Below are 22455 nucleotides of genomic sequence, written 5' to 3'. Positions count from 1 at the left end.
TGAACTATTTAAAGAGTATTACATCCTTCACATTAGCCTTTGGACTAGAATAACACACACACCAGAGTGGTTAGGGTGACATGTTCGTCAGACAGACCAACCCTGAGCCCAGCCGGAGGGGGAAATTATAGACCTAAAGTAGATGTGACACATGGACGGTAAACCAGGGGGTGGGGAGAACTAAGATCCCCCTCCTCTTCCTCCTATTTGGAACGGTCCCCTTGTCCCTTTTGGTTAAGTGTAAATAGGTAAACCGACCCAATCAAGAGATTGGGGGTGAAGGGGGAGGGGGGACTGAATGTTTATGTGGGATTAAACAAAGGCAGAGAGGTAGTTGGCTGTGTTAAATGATTTTGAATTTTACCAAAGTAAAGAGAGAAAGAGAGGGAGAGAGAGAAAAATGGAAGAAAGAACGTTAGTGAGAGAAAGGCAGAGAGTAGCTGGCGTTTTTGAACTGAGCTCTGGAGGACCTATCATTACCAGATGGTACTGAATGGGAGCCTGCCAGCCTAGTCACTGCTTATTGCCTTAACTCTGCCTCTCTCTCTCCCTGCATTTCTCTCTCTCCCTCCTTTCTTCCCTCCACTCTCCTCTTCTTGTCTCCATCGCTCTGTGGCTGTTCATTTTTTAATTTTCCTCTATTTTCTCTCCCTCTATTTCCAGCTGTTTTTGGAACGCTCTCTCTCTCTCTCTCTCTCTCTCTCTCTCTCTCTCTCTCTCTCTCTCTCTCTCTCTCTCTCTCTCTCTCTCTCTCTCTCTTCTTTTGCTGTGGGTAGATCTCTCCACCAAGTGTCTCAATTTAACAGAGCTCCCTCCCTCTCTCTCTTCCTCTCTCAGCCCCTTCCTCCTCCCCTTCGGCCGTGACAGAGCACACCTGCTTGGTCTTGGCTGCGCGCGCTCTCAGTGCAATTATCGCTCGGCCCCTTGCAGCACAGTGCAGAAGGCTCACAGTGATTCAGCCTATAGCTCCAACTGGATATTTGAAAGGAAGACCATCTGACCTCAGCGCACTCTAACTCTCTCGCTCTCTCTCCCACGGTTCTAAAGAGCACAGGTAGGATAACACACTGGTAGATAGAGGGGATGGATCTTTGGGGGAAACTTGCGTAAGACTGGGTTATAGGCCTGGGGAGTGTGGGAAGAGAGGGGGATTGTGAGGGGAGTTGTTAAAAGGGATTTGGAATTGGGGCTATTGTGTTTCGGGGGTCCCAAACGTGCAGACTTGGTTAGTAAAATGGTGATGCTGTGCTTGTGGTTTGAGGTTTTCTAATGGCTTGGTAGGTTCTGGGATGTGGATGCTCTTTTGATGTTCCTTCATTCCTTAACTCTGTCGCCAGACTCTGTGTTCAGTGGTTTTGTGGTTGAACTGGTCATGAACGGTTGTTCTTTTCAATGCTGTTGCACATACATTCAATTAGAATGTACGACATGAGTCATGCCAGGCATATCATGAAAGTGGTGTGTGTGTGTGTGTGCGCACGCTCCCTCTAAACTAGATGCGTGGCCAGGTCTTAGTCTCACAACAGGACTGGCTTAGGGAGGAGAGACTATAGCTAATCATTCCCATACCAGACCATGTGATAGTCTGCAGAATGATGAAGACGGCACCAGCTATAGGGAGGGGGTGTGGTGCTACTGTTGATGCTAGCACTTCACTAACATGCCAATGTATGATAAAACCCTGTTTATCCAACAGAGGATACCATGTTATCTTTCCTTGACTTTATTGGTTTATCTTTGGATAGCGGATTTTAGGTTTTTACCCCTCAAGGCACTTGAGCAAGTGAGCTGTTTTGTCAGTTAGTTGGCTTGTGGTTGTACATGTGGTTTTCCCTTACATCAAACTGTCCAGTGTGTTCGTTTATGGCTTTACATGCATTCAGAGGTGTTGTGGGCAGAGGAATAGAGCGAAAGAGAAGAGGTTTCTTTGATGTGAAGTCCCTGGAGAGTTTTCTCTCCTCTCTTGTCAGTAACTGGCCCTGGTGGAAAACCCATTAAGTTTACCAGTGTCCTTTTCTTCAGTTGTAGCACTTTAATGCATTGCTTTCTCTCTTTTGTACTCTCCCTCTGGCACTTGGAGATCCTACAAGTGAAATAAAAACACAACAACAACAAGGATTTCTTTGTATTGCCTCAAGCCATGACAGTTCACTCGCAGCAGTTCAAGCCTGAATGAACCCATCCAGGGCATTTTAGACGAAAACAAATCGATCTGAAATGGTTTATTTGACTTGTTGTACTGCTGTTCTGTTTCACATCAACGTTAAGGCACCGTTTCCATCCACCTCGTGACCACTCTGCTTTGATGGAAGCGCTGCAGACCCAAATCGCCCGGGGCAACCAAAATTAAAGTGAGGACCTGCTTTGAAGTCAAAGAAAGAGGCAAAGAAAAAGCAGTACCTGGCAACCCGAGGCCTTATTAATCTACTAACAGTACAGCTTCCTCTATCACAGAGAGATCTGACTGATGGCTTCCCTGCAAGACACCGCAAAACTCCCAGCTAATAGCCAACATCCTCCAACACAGAGGGAGTTTTTTTACAGGGCTGAACTAGAGTTGGAGAACAGAGTGGAGAGGAAGGGATTATGAGTTGGAGTACAGAGTGGAGAGGAAGGGATTAAGAGTTGGAGAACAGAGTGGAGAGGAAGGGATTAAGAGTTGGAGAACAGAATGGAGAGGAAGGGATTATGAGTTGGAGAACAGAGTGGAGAGGAAGGGATTATGAGTTGGAGTACAGAGTGGAAAGGAAGGGATTATGAGAGAGTGGAGAGGAAGGGATTATGAGTTGGAGAACAGAGTGGAGAGAAAGGGATTATGAGTTGGAGAACAGAGTGGAGAGGAAGGGATTATGAGTTGGAGTACAGAGTGGAGAGGAAGGGATTATGAGTTGGAGAACAGAGTGGAGAGGAAGGGATTATGAGTTGGAGAACAGAGTGGAGAGAAAGGGATTATGAGTTGGAGAATAGAGTGGAGAGGAAGGGATTATGAGTTGGAGAACAGAGTGGAGAGGAAGGGATTATGAGTTGGAGTACAGAGTGGAGAGGAAGGGATTATGAGTTGGAGAATAGAGTGGAGAGGAAGGGATTATGAGTTGGAGAACAGAGTGGAGAGGAAGGGATTATGAGTTGGAGAATAGAGTGGAGAGGAAGGGATTATGAGTTGGAGAACAGAGTGGAGGGAAAGGGATTATGAGTTGGAGAATAGAGTGGAGAGGAAGGGATTATGAGTTGGAGAACAGAGTGGAGAGAAAGGGATTATGAGTTGGAGTACAGAGTGGAGAGGAAGGGATTATGAGTTGGAGAACAGAGTGGAGAGGAAGGGATTATGAGTTGGAGAACAGAGTGGAGAGGAAGGGATTATGAGTTGGAGAACAGAGTGGAGAGAAAGGGATTATGAGATGGAGAACAGAGTGGAGACGAAGGGATTATAAATTGGAGAACAGAGTGAAGAGGAAGGGATTATGAGTTGGAGAACAGAGTGGAGAGAAAGGGATTATGAGATGGAGAACAGAGTGGAGAGGAAGGGATTATGAGTTGGAGAACAGAGTGGGGAGAAAGGGATTATGAGTTGGAGAACAGAGTGGAGATGAAGGGATTATGATTTGGAGAACAGAGTGGAGAGAAAGGGATTATGAGTTGGAGAACAGAGTGGAGACGGAGGGATTATGAGTTGGAGAACAGAGTGGAGAGGAAGGGATTATGAGTTGGAGGATAAACATGTTGATGTTGATGGAGTCGTTGATGTTTAAATCTCGTTTGTTTGGACTAATATGTACAATATAGTTTGGTTAGCTCTGTATTAGAAAAGTAAGTTATGGGTCTTTAGAGGCGAGGCCCAGGGCCACATTTTCCCGTCTGGACTCACTGTAACTGTCCAGGCCGAGAGAGAACAATAAACTGAAAGATGGACGTTAGCCACAAATGTTTTTTTTCCCTCATTGGAATAATATAAAGTTCCATTCTCCAGTAGTGCTCTTTCCAAAAAGCAAATGGTACTGCCAAAGGGTCAAAGAAGAAATGTTGTAATCTTTGGGAGATGAAGGGAGAGGGAAAAGAGAGAGAAAAGGAGTAGATGTTCACTTCTGTTCAATACAGGCTTTAGATAATACAGGGTGTAGATAATACATGCTGTATATAATACAGGCTGTAGATGATACAGGCTGTAGATAATACAGGCTGTAGATAATACAAGCAGTAGATAATACAGGCTGTAGATAATACAAGCGGTAGATAATACAGGCTGTAGATGATACAGGCTGTAGATAATACAAGCTGTAGATAATACAGTTTGCAGATAATACAGGCTGTAGATAATACAAGCTGTAGATAATACAGATTGCAGATAATACAGGCTGTAGATGATACAGGCTGTAGATAATACAAGCAGTAGATAATACAGGCTGTAGATGATACAGGCTGTAGATAATACAGGCTGTATATAATACAAGCTGTAGATAATACAAGCAGTAGATAATACAGGCTGTAGATAATACAAGCAGTAGATAATACAGGCTGTATATAATACAAGTTGTAGATAATACAAGCTGTAGATAATACAAGCTGTAGATAATACAGGTTGCAGATAATACAGGCTGTAGATAATACAGGCTGTAGATAATACAGGCTGTAGATAATACAAGCAGTAGATAATACAGGCTGTAGATGAAACAGGCTGTAGATAATACAGGCTGTAGATAATACAAGCAGTAGATAATACAAGCAGTATATAATACAAGCTGTAGATAATACAGGCTGTAGATAATACAGGCTGTAGATGATACAGGCTGTAGATAATACAAGCTGTAGATAATACAGGCTGTAGATAATACAGGCTGTAGGTAATACAGGCTGTAGATGATACAGGCTGTAGATAATACAAGCTGTAGATAATACAGGCTGTAGATAATACAAGCAGTAGATAATACAAGTTGTAGATAATACAAGCTGTAGATAATACACGCAGTAGATAATACAGGCTGTAGATAATACAGGCTGTAGATAATACAGGCTGTAGATGATACAGGCTGTAGATAATAAAAGCAGTAGATAATACAGGCTGTAGATAATACAGGCTGTAGATAATACAAGCAGTAGATGATACAGGCTGTAGATAATACAGGCTGTAGATGATACAGGCTGTAGATAATACAGGCTGTAGATAATACAGGCTGTAGATAATACAAGCAGTAGATAATACAGGCTGTAGATAATACAGGCTGTAGATAATACAAGCAGTAGATAATACAGGCTGTAGATGATACAGGCTGTAGATAATACAGGCTGTAGATAATACAAGCAGTAGATAATACAGGCTGTAGATAATACAAGCAGTAGATAATACAGGCTGTATATAATACAAGCTGTAGATAATACAATCAGTAGATAATACAGGCTGTAGATAATACAGACTGTAGATAATACAAGCAGTAGATAATACAGGCTGTAGATGATACAGGCTGTAGATAATACAGGCTGTAGATAATAGAAGCAGTAGAAAATACAGGCTGTAAATAATACAAGCAGTAGATAATACAGGCTGTAGATAATACAAGCAGTAGATAATACAGGCTGTAGATGATACAGGCTGTAGATAATACAAGCTGTAGATAATACAGATTGCAGATAATACAGGCTGTAGATAATACAGGCTGTAGATAATACAGGCTGTAGATAATACAAGCAGTAGATAATACAGGCTGTAGATGATACAGGCTGTAGATAATACAGGCTGTAGATAATACAAGCAGTAGATAATACAAGCAGTAGATAATACAAGCTGTAGATAATACAGGCTGTAGATAATACAAGCAGTAGATAATACAAGCTGTAGATAATACAAGCTGTAGATAATACAAGCAGTAGATTATACAGGTTGTAGATAATACAGGCTGTAGATAATACAAGCTGTAGATAATACAGGTTGCAGATAATACAGGCTGTAGATAATACAGGCTGTAGATAATACAAGCTGTAGATAATACACACAGTAGATAATACAGGCTGTAGATAATACAGGCTGTAGATAATACATGCTGTAGATAACACAAGCTGTAGATAATACAATCTGTAGATAATACAAGCAGTAGATAATACAGGTTGTAGATAATACAGGCTGTAGATAATACAAGCTGTAGATAATACAAGCAGTAGATGATACAGGCTGTAGATGATACAGGCTGTAGAAAATACAGGATGTAGATAATACAAGCAGTAGATAATACAGGCTGTAGATAATACAAGCAGTAGATAATACAGGCTGTATATAATAAAAGCTGTAGATAATACAAGCAGTAGATAATACAGGCTGTAGATAATACAAGCAGTAAATAATACAGGCTGTAGATAATACAGGCTGTAGATAATACAAGCGGTAGATGATACAGGCTGTAGATAATACAGACCCCATGGATTCGTTAACTGACAGGCCCCATGGATTCGTTACTGATAGGCCCCATGGATTCGTTACTGACAGGCCCCATGGATTCGTTACTGACAGGCCCCATGGATTCGTTAACTGACAGGCCCCATGGATTCGTTACTGATAGGCCCCATGGATTTGTTACTGACAGGCCCCATGGATTCGTTACTGACAGGCCCCATGGATTCGTTACTGACAGGCCCCATGGATTCGTTACTGACAGGCCCCATGGATTCGTTACTGACAGGCCCCATGGATTCGTTACTGACAGGCCCCATGGATTCTTTCCTGACAGGCCCCATGGATTCGTTACTGACAGGCCCCATGGATTCGTTACTGACAGGCCCCATGGATTCGTTACTGACAGGCCCCATGGATTCGTTACTGACAGGCCCCATGGATTCGTTACTGACAGGCCCCATGGATTCGTTACTGACAGGCCCCATGGATTCGTTAACTGACAGGCCCCATGGATTCGTTACTGATAGGCCCCATGGATTCGTTACTGACAGGCCCCATGGATTTGTTACTGACAGGCCCCATGGATTCATTACTGACAGGTCCCATGGATTCGTTAACTGACAGGCCCCATGGATTCGTTAACTGACAGGCCCCATGGATTCGTTAACTGACAGGCCCCATGGATTCGTTAACTGACAGGCCCCATGGATTCGTTACTGTAAACACAATAACCCGTCTCTGTCATCCTCTCGCAAATGCTACACAAGTTTGGAAAGGTATGAGTATGGGTTGATGACCTACATACTGTATGTGGCATGTGGCATGGTGTTCGAGAGAGAGAGAGACAGAGAGACAGAGAGACAGAGAGACAGAGAGACAGAGAGAGAGAGAGAGACAGAGACAGAGAGAGAGAGAGAGAGAGAGAGAGAGAGAGAGAGAGAGAGAGAGAGAGAGAGAGAGAGAGAGAGAGAGAGAGAGAGAGAGAGAGAGAGACAGAGACAGAGACAGAGACAGAGACAGAGAGAGAGAGAGAGAGAGAGAGAGAGAGACAGAGACAGAGAGACACAGAGAGAGAGAGAGAGAGAGAGAGAGAGAGAGAGAGAGAGAGAGAGAGAGAGAGAGAGAGAGAGAGAGAGAGAATAATGAGACTGATATGTTACATAGTGTCTCTACTGTAATCTGCTTCCTGCCTGAGACTTGTCAGAAGTTTGTCCAGATTTTTACAGAAAGTGGCGAGGGAGGGAAGATGAGAGGGAGGGAGGGGGGTTGACAAGGCTGCTGCAACGAAAGGAAGTGTCAACCCCCACCCCTCCACTCAGAGAGAAAGATCAGACTTGCTCTGACAAAACACAGCCCTCAGGCCTTACAGAGAATGAGAGGATGAGGAGGAGGAGGATGAAAGGGAGAGGGTGTCTTTTGACTGCTCCTACCTTTCCACCTTTCGATTATTGAACACAGGTAGTCAGACGCACACATACACACACACACACACACACACACACACACACACACACACACACACACACACACACACACACACACACACACACACACACACACACACACACACACACACACACACACACACACACACACACACACACACACACACACACACACACACACATACACATAGTATGAAGACACACACACACACACAGTATGAAGACACACCTCCTTTTACACATTTTATCGAGGACACAAACTTTGAAGGCTGGAAAATATCCACTGATCTCAGAACTGTTAAAACTCTCTAGGCCCTCATTGCACCGTGTTCCCTACTGATCCAGGAAGTAAATAACATCTCACATTACGCATCCGCAACATTAAAGACATCGCTCACAGCTAGCACTACAGCTAGTTACAGCCCTCCTCCTGTACGATCCAAATACGGACCCCGTCAGACGTCATTGTGTCGCTATTTACGTGTTTGTTGTCACTATCTCTAATCAATCTGGTTCTAGTAATCACGGTGATGTTGACCAGATGACACAAGTTGACTAACGTACACTAATTGTCACCTCATTAAAAGACAAATAATTGCTAGGTTAGGTCCACTAGAGTGCATATGAACAGTATCTGGCCCTGTTGCCTTTGCTACTGTAACAGGCAGACAAAAAGATGGCTCTGACGTGATTTGGGGGGGCATCAGAGGAACAGCACGAATGGTGAGAGAATTCAACAAACATGCCAATGTGCAAAAGCATATGGGTGGGCATTGCCCAGTACATCAATGAGACTAACTCAACTTGAGTGGTACACCACACTGTAATGTACCACACTATACCGCCCATTCAAGTTCCCTAAGCCATCAAACAATATCCAGAACAATCATTTGTATCGATGTCAAATACATGTTTTACTCTGCAGTATACACTAGCAAAATAACCACGATCATATCAAATCAAATCAAATTTGATTAATCACATGCTTCGTAAACAACAGGTGTAAACTAACAGTGAAATGCTTACATGCGGGCCCTTCCCAACAATGCAGAGGGAGAGAAAATAGAGAAATGATTGAAAAGTAATTACATGTATTAATAAAAGTAATAAATACACAATGAGTAAGGATAACTTGGCTACATACACGAGGTACCATTACCAAGTGGATGTGCAGGGGTACGAGGTACCATTACCAAGTGGATGTGCAGGGGTACGAGGTACCATTACCAAGTGGATGTGCAGGGGTACGAGGTACCATTACCAAGTGGATGTGCAGGGGTACGAGGTACCATTACCAAGTGGATGTGCAGGGTACGAGGTACCATTACCAAGTGGATGTGCAGGGGTACGAGGTACCATTACCAAGTGGATGTGCAGGGGTTACGTGGAGGCAGGGGTACCATTACCAAGTGGATGTGCAGGGGTACCATTACCAAGTGGATGTGCACCATTACCATTACAAGTGGATGTGCAGGGGTACGAGGTACCATTACCAAGTGGATGTGCAGGGGTACGAGGTACCATTACCAAGTGGATGTGCAGGGTACCATTACCAAGTGGAGGTACCATTACCAAGTGGATGTGCAGGGGTACGAGGTACCATTACCAAGTGGATGTGCAGGGGTACGAGGTACCATTACCAAGTGGATGTGCAGGGGTACGAGGTACCATTACCAAGTGGATGTGCAGGGGTACGAGGTACCATTACCAAGTGGATGTGCAGGGGTACGAGGTACCATTACCAAGTGGATGTGCAGGGGTGCGAGGTACCATTACCAAGTGGATGTGCAGGGGTACGAGGTACCATTACCAAGTGGATGTGCAGGGTGCGAGGTACCATTACCAAGTGGATGTGCAGGGGTACGAGGTACCATTACCAAGTGGATGTGCAGGGGTGGGTACCAAGTGGATGTGCAGGGTGCATTACCAAGTGGATGTGCAGGGGTACGAGGTACCATTACCAAGTGGATGTGCAGGGGTACCATTACCAAGGATGTGCAGGCAGTACCATTACCAAGTGGATGTGCAGGGGTACGAGGTACCATTACCAAGTGGATGTGCAGGGGTGCGAGGTACCATTACCAAGTGGATGTGCAGGGGTACGAGGTACCATTACCAAGTGGATGTGCAGGGGTACGAGGTACCATTACCAAGTGGATGTGCAGGGGTACGAGGTACCATTACCAAGTGGATGTGCAGGGGTACGAGGTACCATTACCAAGTGGATGTGCAGGGGTACGAGGTACCATTACCAAGTGGATGTGCAGGGGTACCATTACCAGGGATACCATTACCAAGTGGATGTGCAGGGGTACGAGGTACCATTACCAAGTGGATGTGCAGGGGTACGAGGTACCATTACCAAGTGGATGTGCAGGGTACGAGGTACCATTACCAAGTGGATGTGCAGGGGTACGAGGTACCATTACCAAGTGGATGTGCAGGGGTACGAGGTACCATTACCAAGTGGATGTGCAGGGGTACCATTAGGTGGATGTGCCATTACCAAGTGGATGTGCAGGGGTACGAGGTACCATTACCAAGTGGATGTGCAGGGGTACGAGGTACCATTACCAAGTGGATGTGCAGGGGTACGAGGTACCATTACCAAGTGGATGTGCAGGGGTACGAGGTACCATTACCAAGTGGATGTGCAGGGGTACGAGGTACCATTACCAAGTGGATGTGCAGGGGAGGTACCATTACCAGGGATGTGCACCATTACCAAGTGGATGTGCAGGGGTACGAGGTACCATTACCAAGTGGATGTGCAGGGGTACGAGGTACCATTACCAAGTGGATGTGCAGGGGTACCAGGTACCATTACCAAGTGGATGTGCAGGGGTACGAGGTACCATTACCAAGTGGATGTGCAGGGGTACGAGGTACCATTACCAAGTGGATGTGCAGGGGTACGAGGTACCATTACCAAGTGGATGTGCAGGGGTACGAGGTACCATTACCAAGTGGATGTGCAGGGGTTACGAGTGGATGTGCAGGGGTACCATTACCAAGTGGATGTGCAGGGGTACGAGTACCATTACCAAGTGGATGTGCAGGGGTACGAGGTACCATTACCAAGTGGATGTGCAGGGGTACGAGGTACCATTACCAAGTGGATGTGCAGGGGTACGAGGTACCATTACCAAGTGGATGTGCAGGGGTACGAGGTACCATTACCAAGTGGATGTGCAGGGGTGCGAGGTACCATTACCAAGTGGATGTGCAGGGGTACGAGGTACCATTACCATGTGCAGGGGATGTGCAAGTGGATGTGCAGGGGTACGAGGTACCATTACCAAGTGGATGTGCAAGGGTACGAGGTACCATTACCAAGTGGATGTGCAGGGGTACGAGATGATTCACGTAGATATGTACATAAGACTAGGAATAAAGTGACAGATAATGAACAGTAGCAGAGACAAAAAAGTAACTGCAAAAAGGGTCAACGCAGACAGTTCGGGTAGCTATTTTGTTAGCTATTTAACCAACTATATCCAATGGTCCTTAGATCCCCGACAACTGCTTCCCGGAGACGTTACCCTACAGCAGGGTCAACTACAACGCTGTGTGGTCTAGATACCTAGACACGGACTGAACCCATGTAAGGCCTTCACTCACACACCTCAGCCCTCTCAAAGCCTTTCATATACAGCTGTCAACAAACAGTGTAAAGCCCTTTGGAATTAGTCGTTAGAAGTACACTGAGAACTCATTCAAAAGATCCACCTAAACAAAACATCAATTAGAGAGAGAGAGAGAGAGAGAGAGAGAGAGAGAGAGAGAGAGAGAGAGAGAGAGAGAGAGAGAGAGAGAGAGAGAGAGAGAGGCCTTGCTGGCCCAATAGACATTGCCAAGCAGTTGGGAGCTTGAGGACCAGTCAAAGGGCTGACGGTGGCAGGTTTCTTCAAAGTGGTTTAGCAGAGGATTGTGTCTGTCGTGTCGTGGCGTGCCGTGGACAAAGCCCTCTAGGTTCACACACACACTTGCACTTCGAAGCATGTTTTTTAGGGCCGTCTGTGATCTAACTAATGGATGCTCCAGATGCACCATGGGGGCCTCGCCAGATCAGTTCTTTAAGCTGTACCTCCACCCTCTCTCCTCTCCCCTCCTCTCTCCTGGATATCTTTCAGGAAACTACTGATGAAAGAGCCTATGCCTGGGGCTCAGTGGGACGTCTCATGGAATGTGTCTGCCTGCACAGGTTCAACCAAACTGTGACGAACTCCCTTCTGCATTGTTGGGTCTCGTGACATCGCTCAGCCTCTCTAGAATACAGATTAGTTAGAGAAAGGAAATGCATTCACTGCAGTTAGGCTACTGCACCTTACTATTAAATGGACTGGAATCAAGATCTTGATTTGCATGGTTTGCAAGGTTTGCATGGTTTGCAAACTTCAAACGTTTCCTTATTCACATTTTTCTCACAATTGTGTCAAATCCTTATCGTACTATGCCTGTGCACATGAAATAAGCTAACCTAGACATGTATGTCAGTTTTGATCATTACTAGCACCACATTGGATGTGGCGTTGTTGGGTTAGCATATTACCAACCAATCAGCAGGTAGTATTATATAGTTGTTGCTAATGTGCCAGTATAGGAGTTCATTAGCGGTCTTATAGTGTTTAATAAAACCATGACTAACAGATCTCCCTCTTCAAGGAGATTGGTATCTCTTCCCTCCTGCCCTGCTTTGTTTTAATACGCCTCAGGAATGTTTATTATCACCTAGAAATGGGAGGACACACAGGAGGCTGCTTTTAATATGAATTCCTCTGTGTGTGCGTGTGTACGTGTGTGTGCCTGCCTGCGTGTACCTCCAGTAATGGCTCAATGTCCAAACACTGAGGAGATCAGGATCAATGCTTAGTGGTCAGGGACTATACGGGTCGTTCCACCAACTCAGTGCCTTTTGAGAAGTGTAACTTTTAAAAAACAAACATGTGATTTAATCATAAATCCCCTTGTGACAGGGGGAATGGAAGTGTGTCGTGTGCAACAGGGAGTGGCTATCATAAAACAAAATCAATTGTTGTAACATTTCTAGCCTGTCTATCTATGGGTAACAGGGTCGACATGTCAAAATGCAGAATTTCTGCACTTCAGCAAGTCTTTATCCATATAGAAAATCGGATTTATTGAATTTTTTAATTTAATATAACAGGCTTTTAAAATGCCCTATTTTTGTGGAATGACCCTTGTGCAAATTAGTACAGCATTCCTTCCTGCTATCTCTATTTGGTTTCCTGCTGTCAGACCAATGAAGGTTTAACTAACAGGGTTTTCATTATGGATTCCCCTACATATTGACTTATAGATAAGTTAAACCTAGAGCCAAGATTTGCCCTGTTCAAAAAGATTGGACCAACATGTGTGGTCCTCCATACTGTTAAGCTAAGATTGGATCTGTTTTATCTCAGAGTTTGAACACATTTCCGCATGGCACATGTTTCCAACTCAGTGGCCTTGTGGTTAGAGTGTCCACCCTGAGATTGGAAGGTTGTGAGTTCAATCCCTGGCTGAGTCATAACAAAGACTAAAAACGGGACATGATTTGTCTCGCTTGACACTCAGCGTTAAGGAGATTGATTGGAGGTACGGCCCTGTGATAGACTAGCATCCTGTCCAGGGGGTGTACTTGTACATCAAGCTGCCTCATGTTACAGAAACAGGAGAAGGGCTCCTGCCCTATGAGTTGTTCCAGCTCGAATAAGCCAAGGCTCGTGCAAGGCTACTTAATAACATGTTTCCATAGGCTACGGCTCAGTCCTCCATGGAAAATAGAAGTCAAAGTCACAGCATTACAAGTAAAATCCAATTGAATCCTTTGTCTACCCATATTACAATGAGCAGAGGCAAATGCCACACGGTTGGAATCCATTCCATTTCAATCCATCCATTGAGTGCTGTAATGTAGCTCTGTCTGTCTGTGTGATGGCTGTGGTGTGGGTTAGACCTATAATTACCCTGGATGTTCAGATAGAGCCGCCGTAAGGCCTGATCCTGTTCCCATTGACCTGACGCCACCCTAAGAACCGGACACACACACACACACACACACACACACACACACACACACACACACACACACACACACACACACACACACACACACACACACACACACACACACACACACACACACACACACACACACACACACACACACACACACACACACACACACACACACACAGTCACCTACCCAGCAATCTGTCTGTCATGCAAAGGTCCAGCAGACCCGCCTCTCTCTTTGGTCCCAAAGTAATTGAAGGGGCGGTGTGTAACCACAAACATCATGAGCTGAATAATAACACTGACCCTGAACCAGTTGGAGAGAACTGAAAGTACAGTACAGTAATCGGGCTGTGTTTGTCTGGGCTTGGAGTACAGGGTCAGTTTGACTGGACAGTGTGTGTTTTGTGTGAATGGACTGGCCAGAATGCTTGAGTGGGTCAAAAATGAACTGGAATGGATGACCATTGCGGTCATGACTTATTGGTCAGAGAAGAAGACTGGAAGACTTCTAACAGCATATGGCAGGTTACCTATAATCTTAGAGGGCCATGAAATGGAGAGAGATAAACAAGGAAAACACTATAAGTACAAATGACTTTCCTGTACAATTATACAGATATCAGTCATTGGTTTGACAAGATGTTTTTCAGAAATGGTTACCATATATTGTTCATATGTATGTTTCTGTTTCTGCCCTGTGAAGTGCACATACACTTGGTACAGCCTTGGTGGTCCTCCATTTTACAGATTGATACATTTCCCAATGTTCTTGGCTTTGCCCTGACCTCTCCTCTATAACCTTTCTTAGGTAAATAGGCCATTCTCCCCCTGCTGACCTGTTACAAACCTAAACAAATCCAGGTGCTTGGCCTTCTAGCCTATAGCCTCCTACCTCTGACCTTTACCCTTTCTCCTTTGCCCTCTCACCCTGTCACCCCCACACATCACCTCACAACCCTTTACTTGAATGAAAGGTTGGCCTCTTTCTATCCTCGCTTTGGAACCCAGGTGCTTGAGTTGATGAGCAAACTGAAGGAGAGAGGAGAGTCAGCAACGCTTGGAGGACAATGGAATACAGTAGAACACCTTAACCTCTCACCTCTGCCCCCATCCTTTATCACCCACCAATACCCATGCACCCCTCTACAGTAGTTCTAACCTCTAAGCCATGACCTTTTCCCTCCCTCCTAGGCTCCCGGACAAAGGCACCATGAGGTCAGCCTGTCTCTCCCTGCTCCTGGTCACAGCGTGCTGGTCACTTCCCTTCCGCCAGTCGGGCTTCCTGGACTTCATGATGGAGGATGAGGCGGGCTCTGGCTTGCCAGAGGTGCCCATCGAGCCCAGCGTGGACATCCCCACCATGCCCGAAGGACCCAAGTGCCCCTTCCGCTGCCAGTGCCACCTGCGCGTGGTGCAGTGCTCCGACTTAGGTGAGACACTCTCCCAATAAATTATATTTAATATCATAACAGTATGTACTTCTGTGATTCAATGTGCTTTCATGAGCTGAGGTCAATTTGTAATACAGACAACCTGTTTCATCAGCTCTTCTCTCCCTCTCTCGTCTAACTGAGGCAGTCCCTTAGTTTACAAGATACATCTTCCTGGTTCCCAAAGAGATGTTCCCTCCATCTGGGGACCTCAGAGAAATGTTCAAAGAGTGTCTGGCGTTTGATCTACCCATCATCAGCTCGTTAATTGGCCTAAAAGAATATCGCCCCAGCCTGACCACTTTAAACGCTCTCAGATGCAGTGAATTTCACGCTCTTCTGCGACGATGACATAGTTTTGCCGTGACTTTGGCCTTTGTCTAATTTTCCTAATTGTTTTTGCAGACGCAGGGATATAAAAGGTTAGCGGGGCTTGGGAAAGTCTTGAACTCACCCCGGTTTAACGAGCCCAATGTTCTAAAGCGTGTTTTTTTTCTCCGTCAGATCGCTCCTTTCTCCATCCCCTCCGGAGGCAAATGAACTCTGCCACGAATTAGCCTGGCGCTCTGTTTCCACGCAGTTAAAATGATTTACTTGATCCTCTTAATTGTTTGTTAGATGATCCTGTTTATTTGCTTCATTCACCCTTATGCTTTGGCCTGACTCATCTCTAGGACTACTGCTCTGCAGTAAGAGACGGACAAAGACAGAGTGAGAGATACAGATGGACTGGGATGTATGCACAGAGAGGAGAGAGAGAAGAAAGAAAGAGACAGACAAAGACAGAGTGAGAGATACAGATGGACTGGGATGTATGCACAGAGAGGAGAGAGAGAAGAAAGAAAGAGACAGAGAAAGAGAAAGAGACAGAGACCTGTGAAAGAGAAGGAGGGAGAGGGACAGAGAAAGAGAGGAGGGAAATCAAGGAAACTGTGAGTTCCCGTGGAGGAAGAGAAAGACAGACAGAAAGAGACAGAGACCTGTGAAAGAGAAGGAGATAGAGGGACAGAGAAAGACACAGACTGACCCACGCAGCCAGACAGACAGACAGAACAACTCCGACAGACAGATGGAGAGACTGATGATCAGGAAAGGGCTGGTTCCATTACCTCACTGGGTCCTGTTAGCGCTGAACGTCTCCCAGGAGCCCCAGAGTTGGATCGTCATCTCTGGCACCGGCCCCTCTGGCCTGGAGTCTGCATCTGTTCCCCAGACCTGCTGGCACACATACAGGCCTGGGAGGGGAGGGGGCTGGATTGGATTGGTTTGCTTTCCATCCAATGTCACCCCCTTTTACAGTTGCAGGTGTCCAGCTGGCAGTGTGTGCTACAGTTATCAAATGTGTATGTGCAGAGATGAAGCGGGAAGTAGGGCAGAGGCTAGTAGTCTAGACGTTCACCTGACGTAGTTACAGTACATTTATTTAAAAAATACTTTTGGCAATTACTCGACAGGCATTGAGGTGTACAGGGTTGGGCAGGTTACATTCTAAATGTAATCCATTACAATTACTAATTACTTCTCCAAAATTATAATCAGTAACGTAACTTTTGAATTACCCAAACTCAGTAACGTAATCTGATTACATTATGTTACTTTTAGATTACTTTCCCCTTAAGAGGCATTAGAATAATGTAAAAATGTATGTTACCAATTGAACATCATCTATTGCAGGATAAATCAGTGTTAAAGTTTACATAACGGGCCATAGATGGATCTTAATTTTTACTTTATGGGTTGGTTATGTTGGCTTCTTCTAACCCATTGCTTTCTCCTACAAAAAATAATAATATGATTAAATTATATCTTTATATTAAAAACCAAAGTCTATCAGAATTCCAGTCATTCCAATAAATGTTATACCCCTTGATCGTTAAGAATAGGACTTGGAAATATGGAATTATAGATGAGCCAAATAGTTTTACCTGAGCATAACCCCTAAACTAAGGACTTATTAGCCAGCCCTACTCTGTTGTTTATCATTTTGTTGTTATGGAGGACTAATTGGGCTCATAGATTAGAGTTGAAAAATAAATGCTGCACTCATGGAATGTCATGCTTTGAGCACTACTGAAAAGTGCTATTTACATGTAAAAAATGAATGTCATATGCTGCATTTGCAATAGGCAAATGTTTAAATATGTTTACCTTATTGTTGGTGACACTTTGATATCTTGATAATATGCAGCTGTTTAAAGGGTAAATCCACTGATGAAACAATAACAAAACGGCTGCCCCGCCTCTGTTTTGGTTAAAAGCTGAGAGATGGGCCTGGAGTGATATAACCACTCTCAGATTAATATTTAAAAAAATGTTTTATCCATGGTATAATGTTTACAAACATTGGAGTTAAACAAGCTTATATTCTTGGTTCTGATGGAGTGTGACAGTTGAACTAAGCTCATGAGGCATTTACAAGTTATATTCTTCAAAAATCAATGGACATAACTGTATATATAATTTATAAGTCCAAAAATGGATGTAGCAACTATAGACTGCCCCTTTAAGTATATCATACGTGTGCAAGTTTGAGCATGTGTCGATTAGGCCTATGGATTTATTTAAACAATTCAGCATGAATTAGATTGAGAAATAAATGCACCCACATTTATTCCTCAGTCTTGGATCCACACTATGCAGCTGTTTGCAAGAACACATTTTTCACTGGCTGTCCACTGGTTTCAAAAACAATGATTGATAGACAGTTTAAACTTCTTGAATTCAAACATTATTGAGTTCAAATACACATTTAGATTTGTGAACAGCCATCCACAACAGCCACAATCCGTATGGTGCAAATAGCTAAATGAGAGAGCAGCAGTGTGATTCACATCAATGCGCTGTGTAGATATCAATAATAAGTGATATCCGTATCGCCGTGGACTAAACCACTGCTGTCATCCTTACCTCCAGGCGTTTATTCAAGTTAGATAATCTTTGGATGCCGACAGCAGTCGCACCATTGGAAGACATATCTTGGGATGTTGCCTACAAACCTTTTCCTGCTCTTTTCCCACGATCCATCAAACACATTTGGTGTGTCGTCATAGCGGTCTCTGACTCACTCAGGTGGAACAAACTTAAACTTTATCCTTTTTTCAATGCTGATTTAAATGTCATTGAGAAAACAGAGAAATGTCAAAGATGTTTTTTTTCAAATATCCTTTCTGAATTCAAAAGTAATCCTTAAAGTAATCATCTAGTTTTTCAAAAGTATATATAATCTAATTACTATATTTTTGCTGGTAACATAATGGATTACATGTAATCTGCTACTCCCCAACCCTGGTGGTGTACCATGAAAACATCTTCCTTTCTTTCTGAGTTAGGAAATTAGGTTTAATGAACACCAGGCTCTTCATAAAAAAATGCTCAGTTTCATTAAGGTTTAGATTAAAAACAGGCTGATGTTACAGTTGTCAAAGACCTTCATCCGACAGGGATATAATGTTCCCAGTTCCCTTGAACTATCCTATCTAGGAGAGTTTGATTTAATGGATCCCTATGTGTCAACAGGTGCTGTGGATGACAGAAGCCCTTCTTTTTCCCAATGCTCTAACTGAACTGAGTCATTACTAGTGTTGCTGACAGACGTAGCTACACTGTGCTGCTGTGAATGGACAACATAATGGAAAACTCACGCTCAACTAAGGGACAATCAGACCCATAATGACTGAACAGACCTTCCCCTCACAAGGAGAGAAAGTTACAGTACACCCCCCAAATAAAGGATTGCAGGGCTGGAAATTGTATAAACGTTGCAATTAATTCTTGGATGTGCTGAAAGCATGAGGGCGAGAGGCCAGTGAAATCATATGCTTGATATCACATTCATTTGGCTTTGAAATTGCTACAATAAAGGGACTATGTTGGCATTCAGCTCCTATTTTTCTAATCTGCCACTTGTCAAGAGGTCATGTTACCGTGCCAGTATCTCAACAAGAACAGAGCGTACTATCTCAACCTCTGGTTTCTCGCACTGACTTACTGTATGTATCAGCCAAGCCGACTTTCTTAAATGAATAATCTGCAGAGCACTGAGACGATCTGACCAGCCATTTTACCCGTGACATTGCTATGGAAATGCTCCCAAGTTTGAACAAACTAATTCACTTCATATATTTTTGGGGAAGATTCCAATCAAATCAAATCAAATTGTATGAGTCACATGTGCCGAATACAACCTTACAGTGAAATGCTTACTATCGAGCACCTAACCGACAGTGCAGTTTAAAGAAATACGGATAAGAATAACAGATAAAAGTAACAAGCAATGTGAGTGCCGGTCAATGTGCGGGAGCACCAGTTAGTTGAGGTAGTATGTACATGTACGTAGAGTTAATTAAAGTGACTATGCATAGATGACAACAGAGTGGCAGTGGTGTGGAGACGGGAGGGTAGGGTAGGGGGGAGGCAACGTGAATAGTCTGGGTAGCCATTTGACTAGATGTTCAGGAGTCTTATGGCTTGGGGGTAGAAGCTGTTTAGAAGCCTCTTGGACCTAGACTTGGCGCTCCGGTACCGCTTGCCATGTGGTAGCAGAGAGAATAGTCTATGACTAGGGTGGCTGGAGTCTTTGACAATTTTTAGGGCCTTCCTCTGACACTGCCTGGTATAGTGGTCCTGGATGGCAGGAAGCTTGGCCCCAGTGATGTACTGGGCCGTTCAGCACTACCCTCTGTAGTGCCTTGCGGTCGGAGGCCGAGCAGTTGCCATACCAGGCAGTGATGCAACCAGTCAGGATGCTCTCGATGGTGCAGCTGTAGAACCTTTTGAGGATCTGAGGACTCATGACAAATCTTTTCAGTCTCCTGAGGGGGAATAGGCTTTGTTGTGCCCGCTTCACGACTGTCATGGTGTGTTTGGACCATGTTAGTTTGTTGGTGATGTGGACACCAAGGAACCTCTCAATCTGCTTCACTGCAGCCCCATCGATGAGAATGGGAGTGTGCTCGGTCCTCTTTTTCCTGTAGTCCACAATCATCTCCTTTGTCGTGATCACGTTGAAGGAGAGGTTGTTGTCCTGGCACCACACGGCCAGGTCTCTAGCCTCCTCCCTATACGCTGTCTCATTGTTGTCAGTGATAAGGCCTACAACACTGTTGTATCACTGGAAAATGTCATGATGGTGTTGAAGTCGTGCCTGGCCATGCAGTCATGAGTGAACAGGGAGTACAGGAGGGGGCTGAGCACGCACCCCTGAGGGGTCCCTGTGTTGAAGATCAGCGTGGCGTATGTGTTGTTACCTACCCTTACCACCTGGGGGCGGCCCGTCAGGAAGTCCAGGATCCAGTTGCAGAGGGAGGGGTATAGTCCCAGGGTCCTCTGACTGACAGAACACCATGTGGTTCACCTCACGCTGCTAGAGAGAGAGAGAGAGAGAGAGAGAATAACAACAATGGATTGAGGTGGAGGGAGGAGATGGAGATGTAATGAGAGGAGAGAGAGAGAAGGTGATGGATGGAAAAGGGAGCAAGTAGATGAGCAAGAGACGTGATGAAAGGGTGAAGGGATATGAGAGAAGGACATGAGGAGTGAGAGAAGATATTAAGTGGGAGATGGAGAGAGGGAGCACAGTGGTGATATGCCGCACAGTGAGAGCCTACAGACAGCTGTGTAGAGAATTGTGGGGCTTGGGCAAAAAAAAAAACAAAAAAAAAATATATGGGTAGGAGAAACTGATAACCCACTACCCTGAAAAGCCATCTGAGCTGAAGAGAATGTTTGAGCTGAAGAGAATGTTTGTGTAAGTGGGGCGTGCTCAAAGCTTTTAAGCCAAAGTGTGTCTGCATATGTGGAGTTTAAAAGACACAGCATTTAAGCCCTGAATAACTAAACAGTTTATTCCAGAGACAACCGCCGTCCTCTAGAATGGAAACCAGCAATGTGAACCTTGACCCTTAGACATTGTGTTGATGACTTGTGGTAGCTCTCTGTGTTCGCCCTCTATTTAAAACAATACCAATAGAATTTAATAGAATAGAATAGAATAGAATAGAATAGAACAGAACAGAATAGAATAGAATAGAATAGAATAGAATAGAATAGAGTAGAATATGCAATAATAGAATAGAATGGAATGGAATAGAACACAACAGAATAGAATAGAATGGAATAGAACACAATAGAATAGAAAGTAATAGAATAAAACAGAATAGAATAGAACACAATAGAATAGAATATAACAGAACAGAACAGAATATAATAGAAAAGTTAGAATAGAACAGAATAGAACAGAATCATATTACACAAAAATACATAATTTACCCCAATACATCTACATAGTGTATACATCATCATAATTCCCTCAGTGTTCTCCCTCAGAACATATGGTTCTGGTTTACCAGTCATATAGACAGGTGACATTTACTGTCTCAGTGCCAAATAATGCAATGTACTCTCCAACCCAAACTGAATGCAATGAGGTCAGTGTCCAGGTATGTGGACACTTGAAATTGACGGAAATTCATTTTGAGTCCCATTTCCACACTGTGTGCCATAGATTGTTTCAATGCTAACTCATGGGGTATCTGGTATCACTCATGTCTGGACTATTACCATGAAACACATCATCATCATTGGTTCTTTGGGGTTATTCACTGTTGACATGCTAAACATTTTGACATTTCTGACTTGCTAACTGGTTGAACGCGGCACGTGTATAACTACAACCAGTTAGCAAGTCTGAAATGTCCTAGTTTCCTTGTTCCGACTGGCACGTGAAGGCACAGCTGCATAGCTCAGGAAATCTCCTATCACCTGGACAAACATACCATACACACGGCCAAGTGTGCACACTATCTCTCACACACATACACACACACTCCTTGTCGTGCCTCATCATGCACACAAATGCTTATGGCAGGGTAAAATCACATGGAGCTATGAAACTAGCTTCAACGGACTGGCCTAGAAGTATCTCTCCTCTCCTTCCTGTTTTGTCTCGGTCTGTGAGTATCTCTACTCTCCTTCCTCTTCTTCTGCAGGGCTGAAGAGTGTTCCAGATGAGATCCCTGCAGACAGCACCCTGCTGGACCTGCAGAACAACAAGATCACTGAGATCAAGGAGAATGACTTCAAGACTCTCAAGGGACTCCAAGTAAGAGTTTACCACTCAATATGTCCCCTCCACTAAACACTCAATATGTCCTCTAAACATGTCCCCTCCACCAAAAACTCA

At 44.3% G+C, this 22455-nt stretch overlaps 1 protein-coding gene across 1 annotated transcript in view; it reads left to right on the top strand.

Annotated features, from left to right (window-relative positions):
- The first annotated feature begins 814 nt into the window (after positions 1–814).
- Positions 815–22455, top strand: part of LOC123994373 (decorin-like) — a 38263-nt gene continuing 16622 nt past the window's right edge. Inside the window, exons 1-3 of the mRNA XM_046296884.1 lie at positions 815–1054; positions 15037–15275; positions 22262–22374. Of these exons, the coding sequence (XP_046152840.1) occupies positions 15056–15275; positions 22262–22374 (333 nt within the window). The 5' untranslated portion in view covers positions 815–1054; positions 15037–15055. The remainder of the gene's footprint in view (positions 1055–15036; positions 15276–22261; positions 22375–22455) is intronic.

The sequence above is a fragment of the Oncorhynchus gorbuscha genome, linkage group LG14 (genome assembly GCF_021184085.1).
Source record: "Oncorhynchus gorbuscha isolate QuinsamMale2020 ecotype Even-year linkage group LG14, OgorEven_v1.0, whole genome shotgun sequence".
NCBI lineage: Eukaryota > Metazoa > Chordata > Actinopteri > Salmoniformes > Salmonidae > Oncorhynchus > Oncorhynchus gorbuscha.
This window is presented reverse-complemented; position numbering and strand designations above follow the sequence as displayed.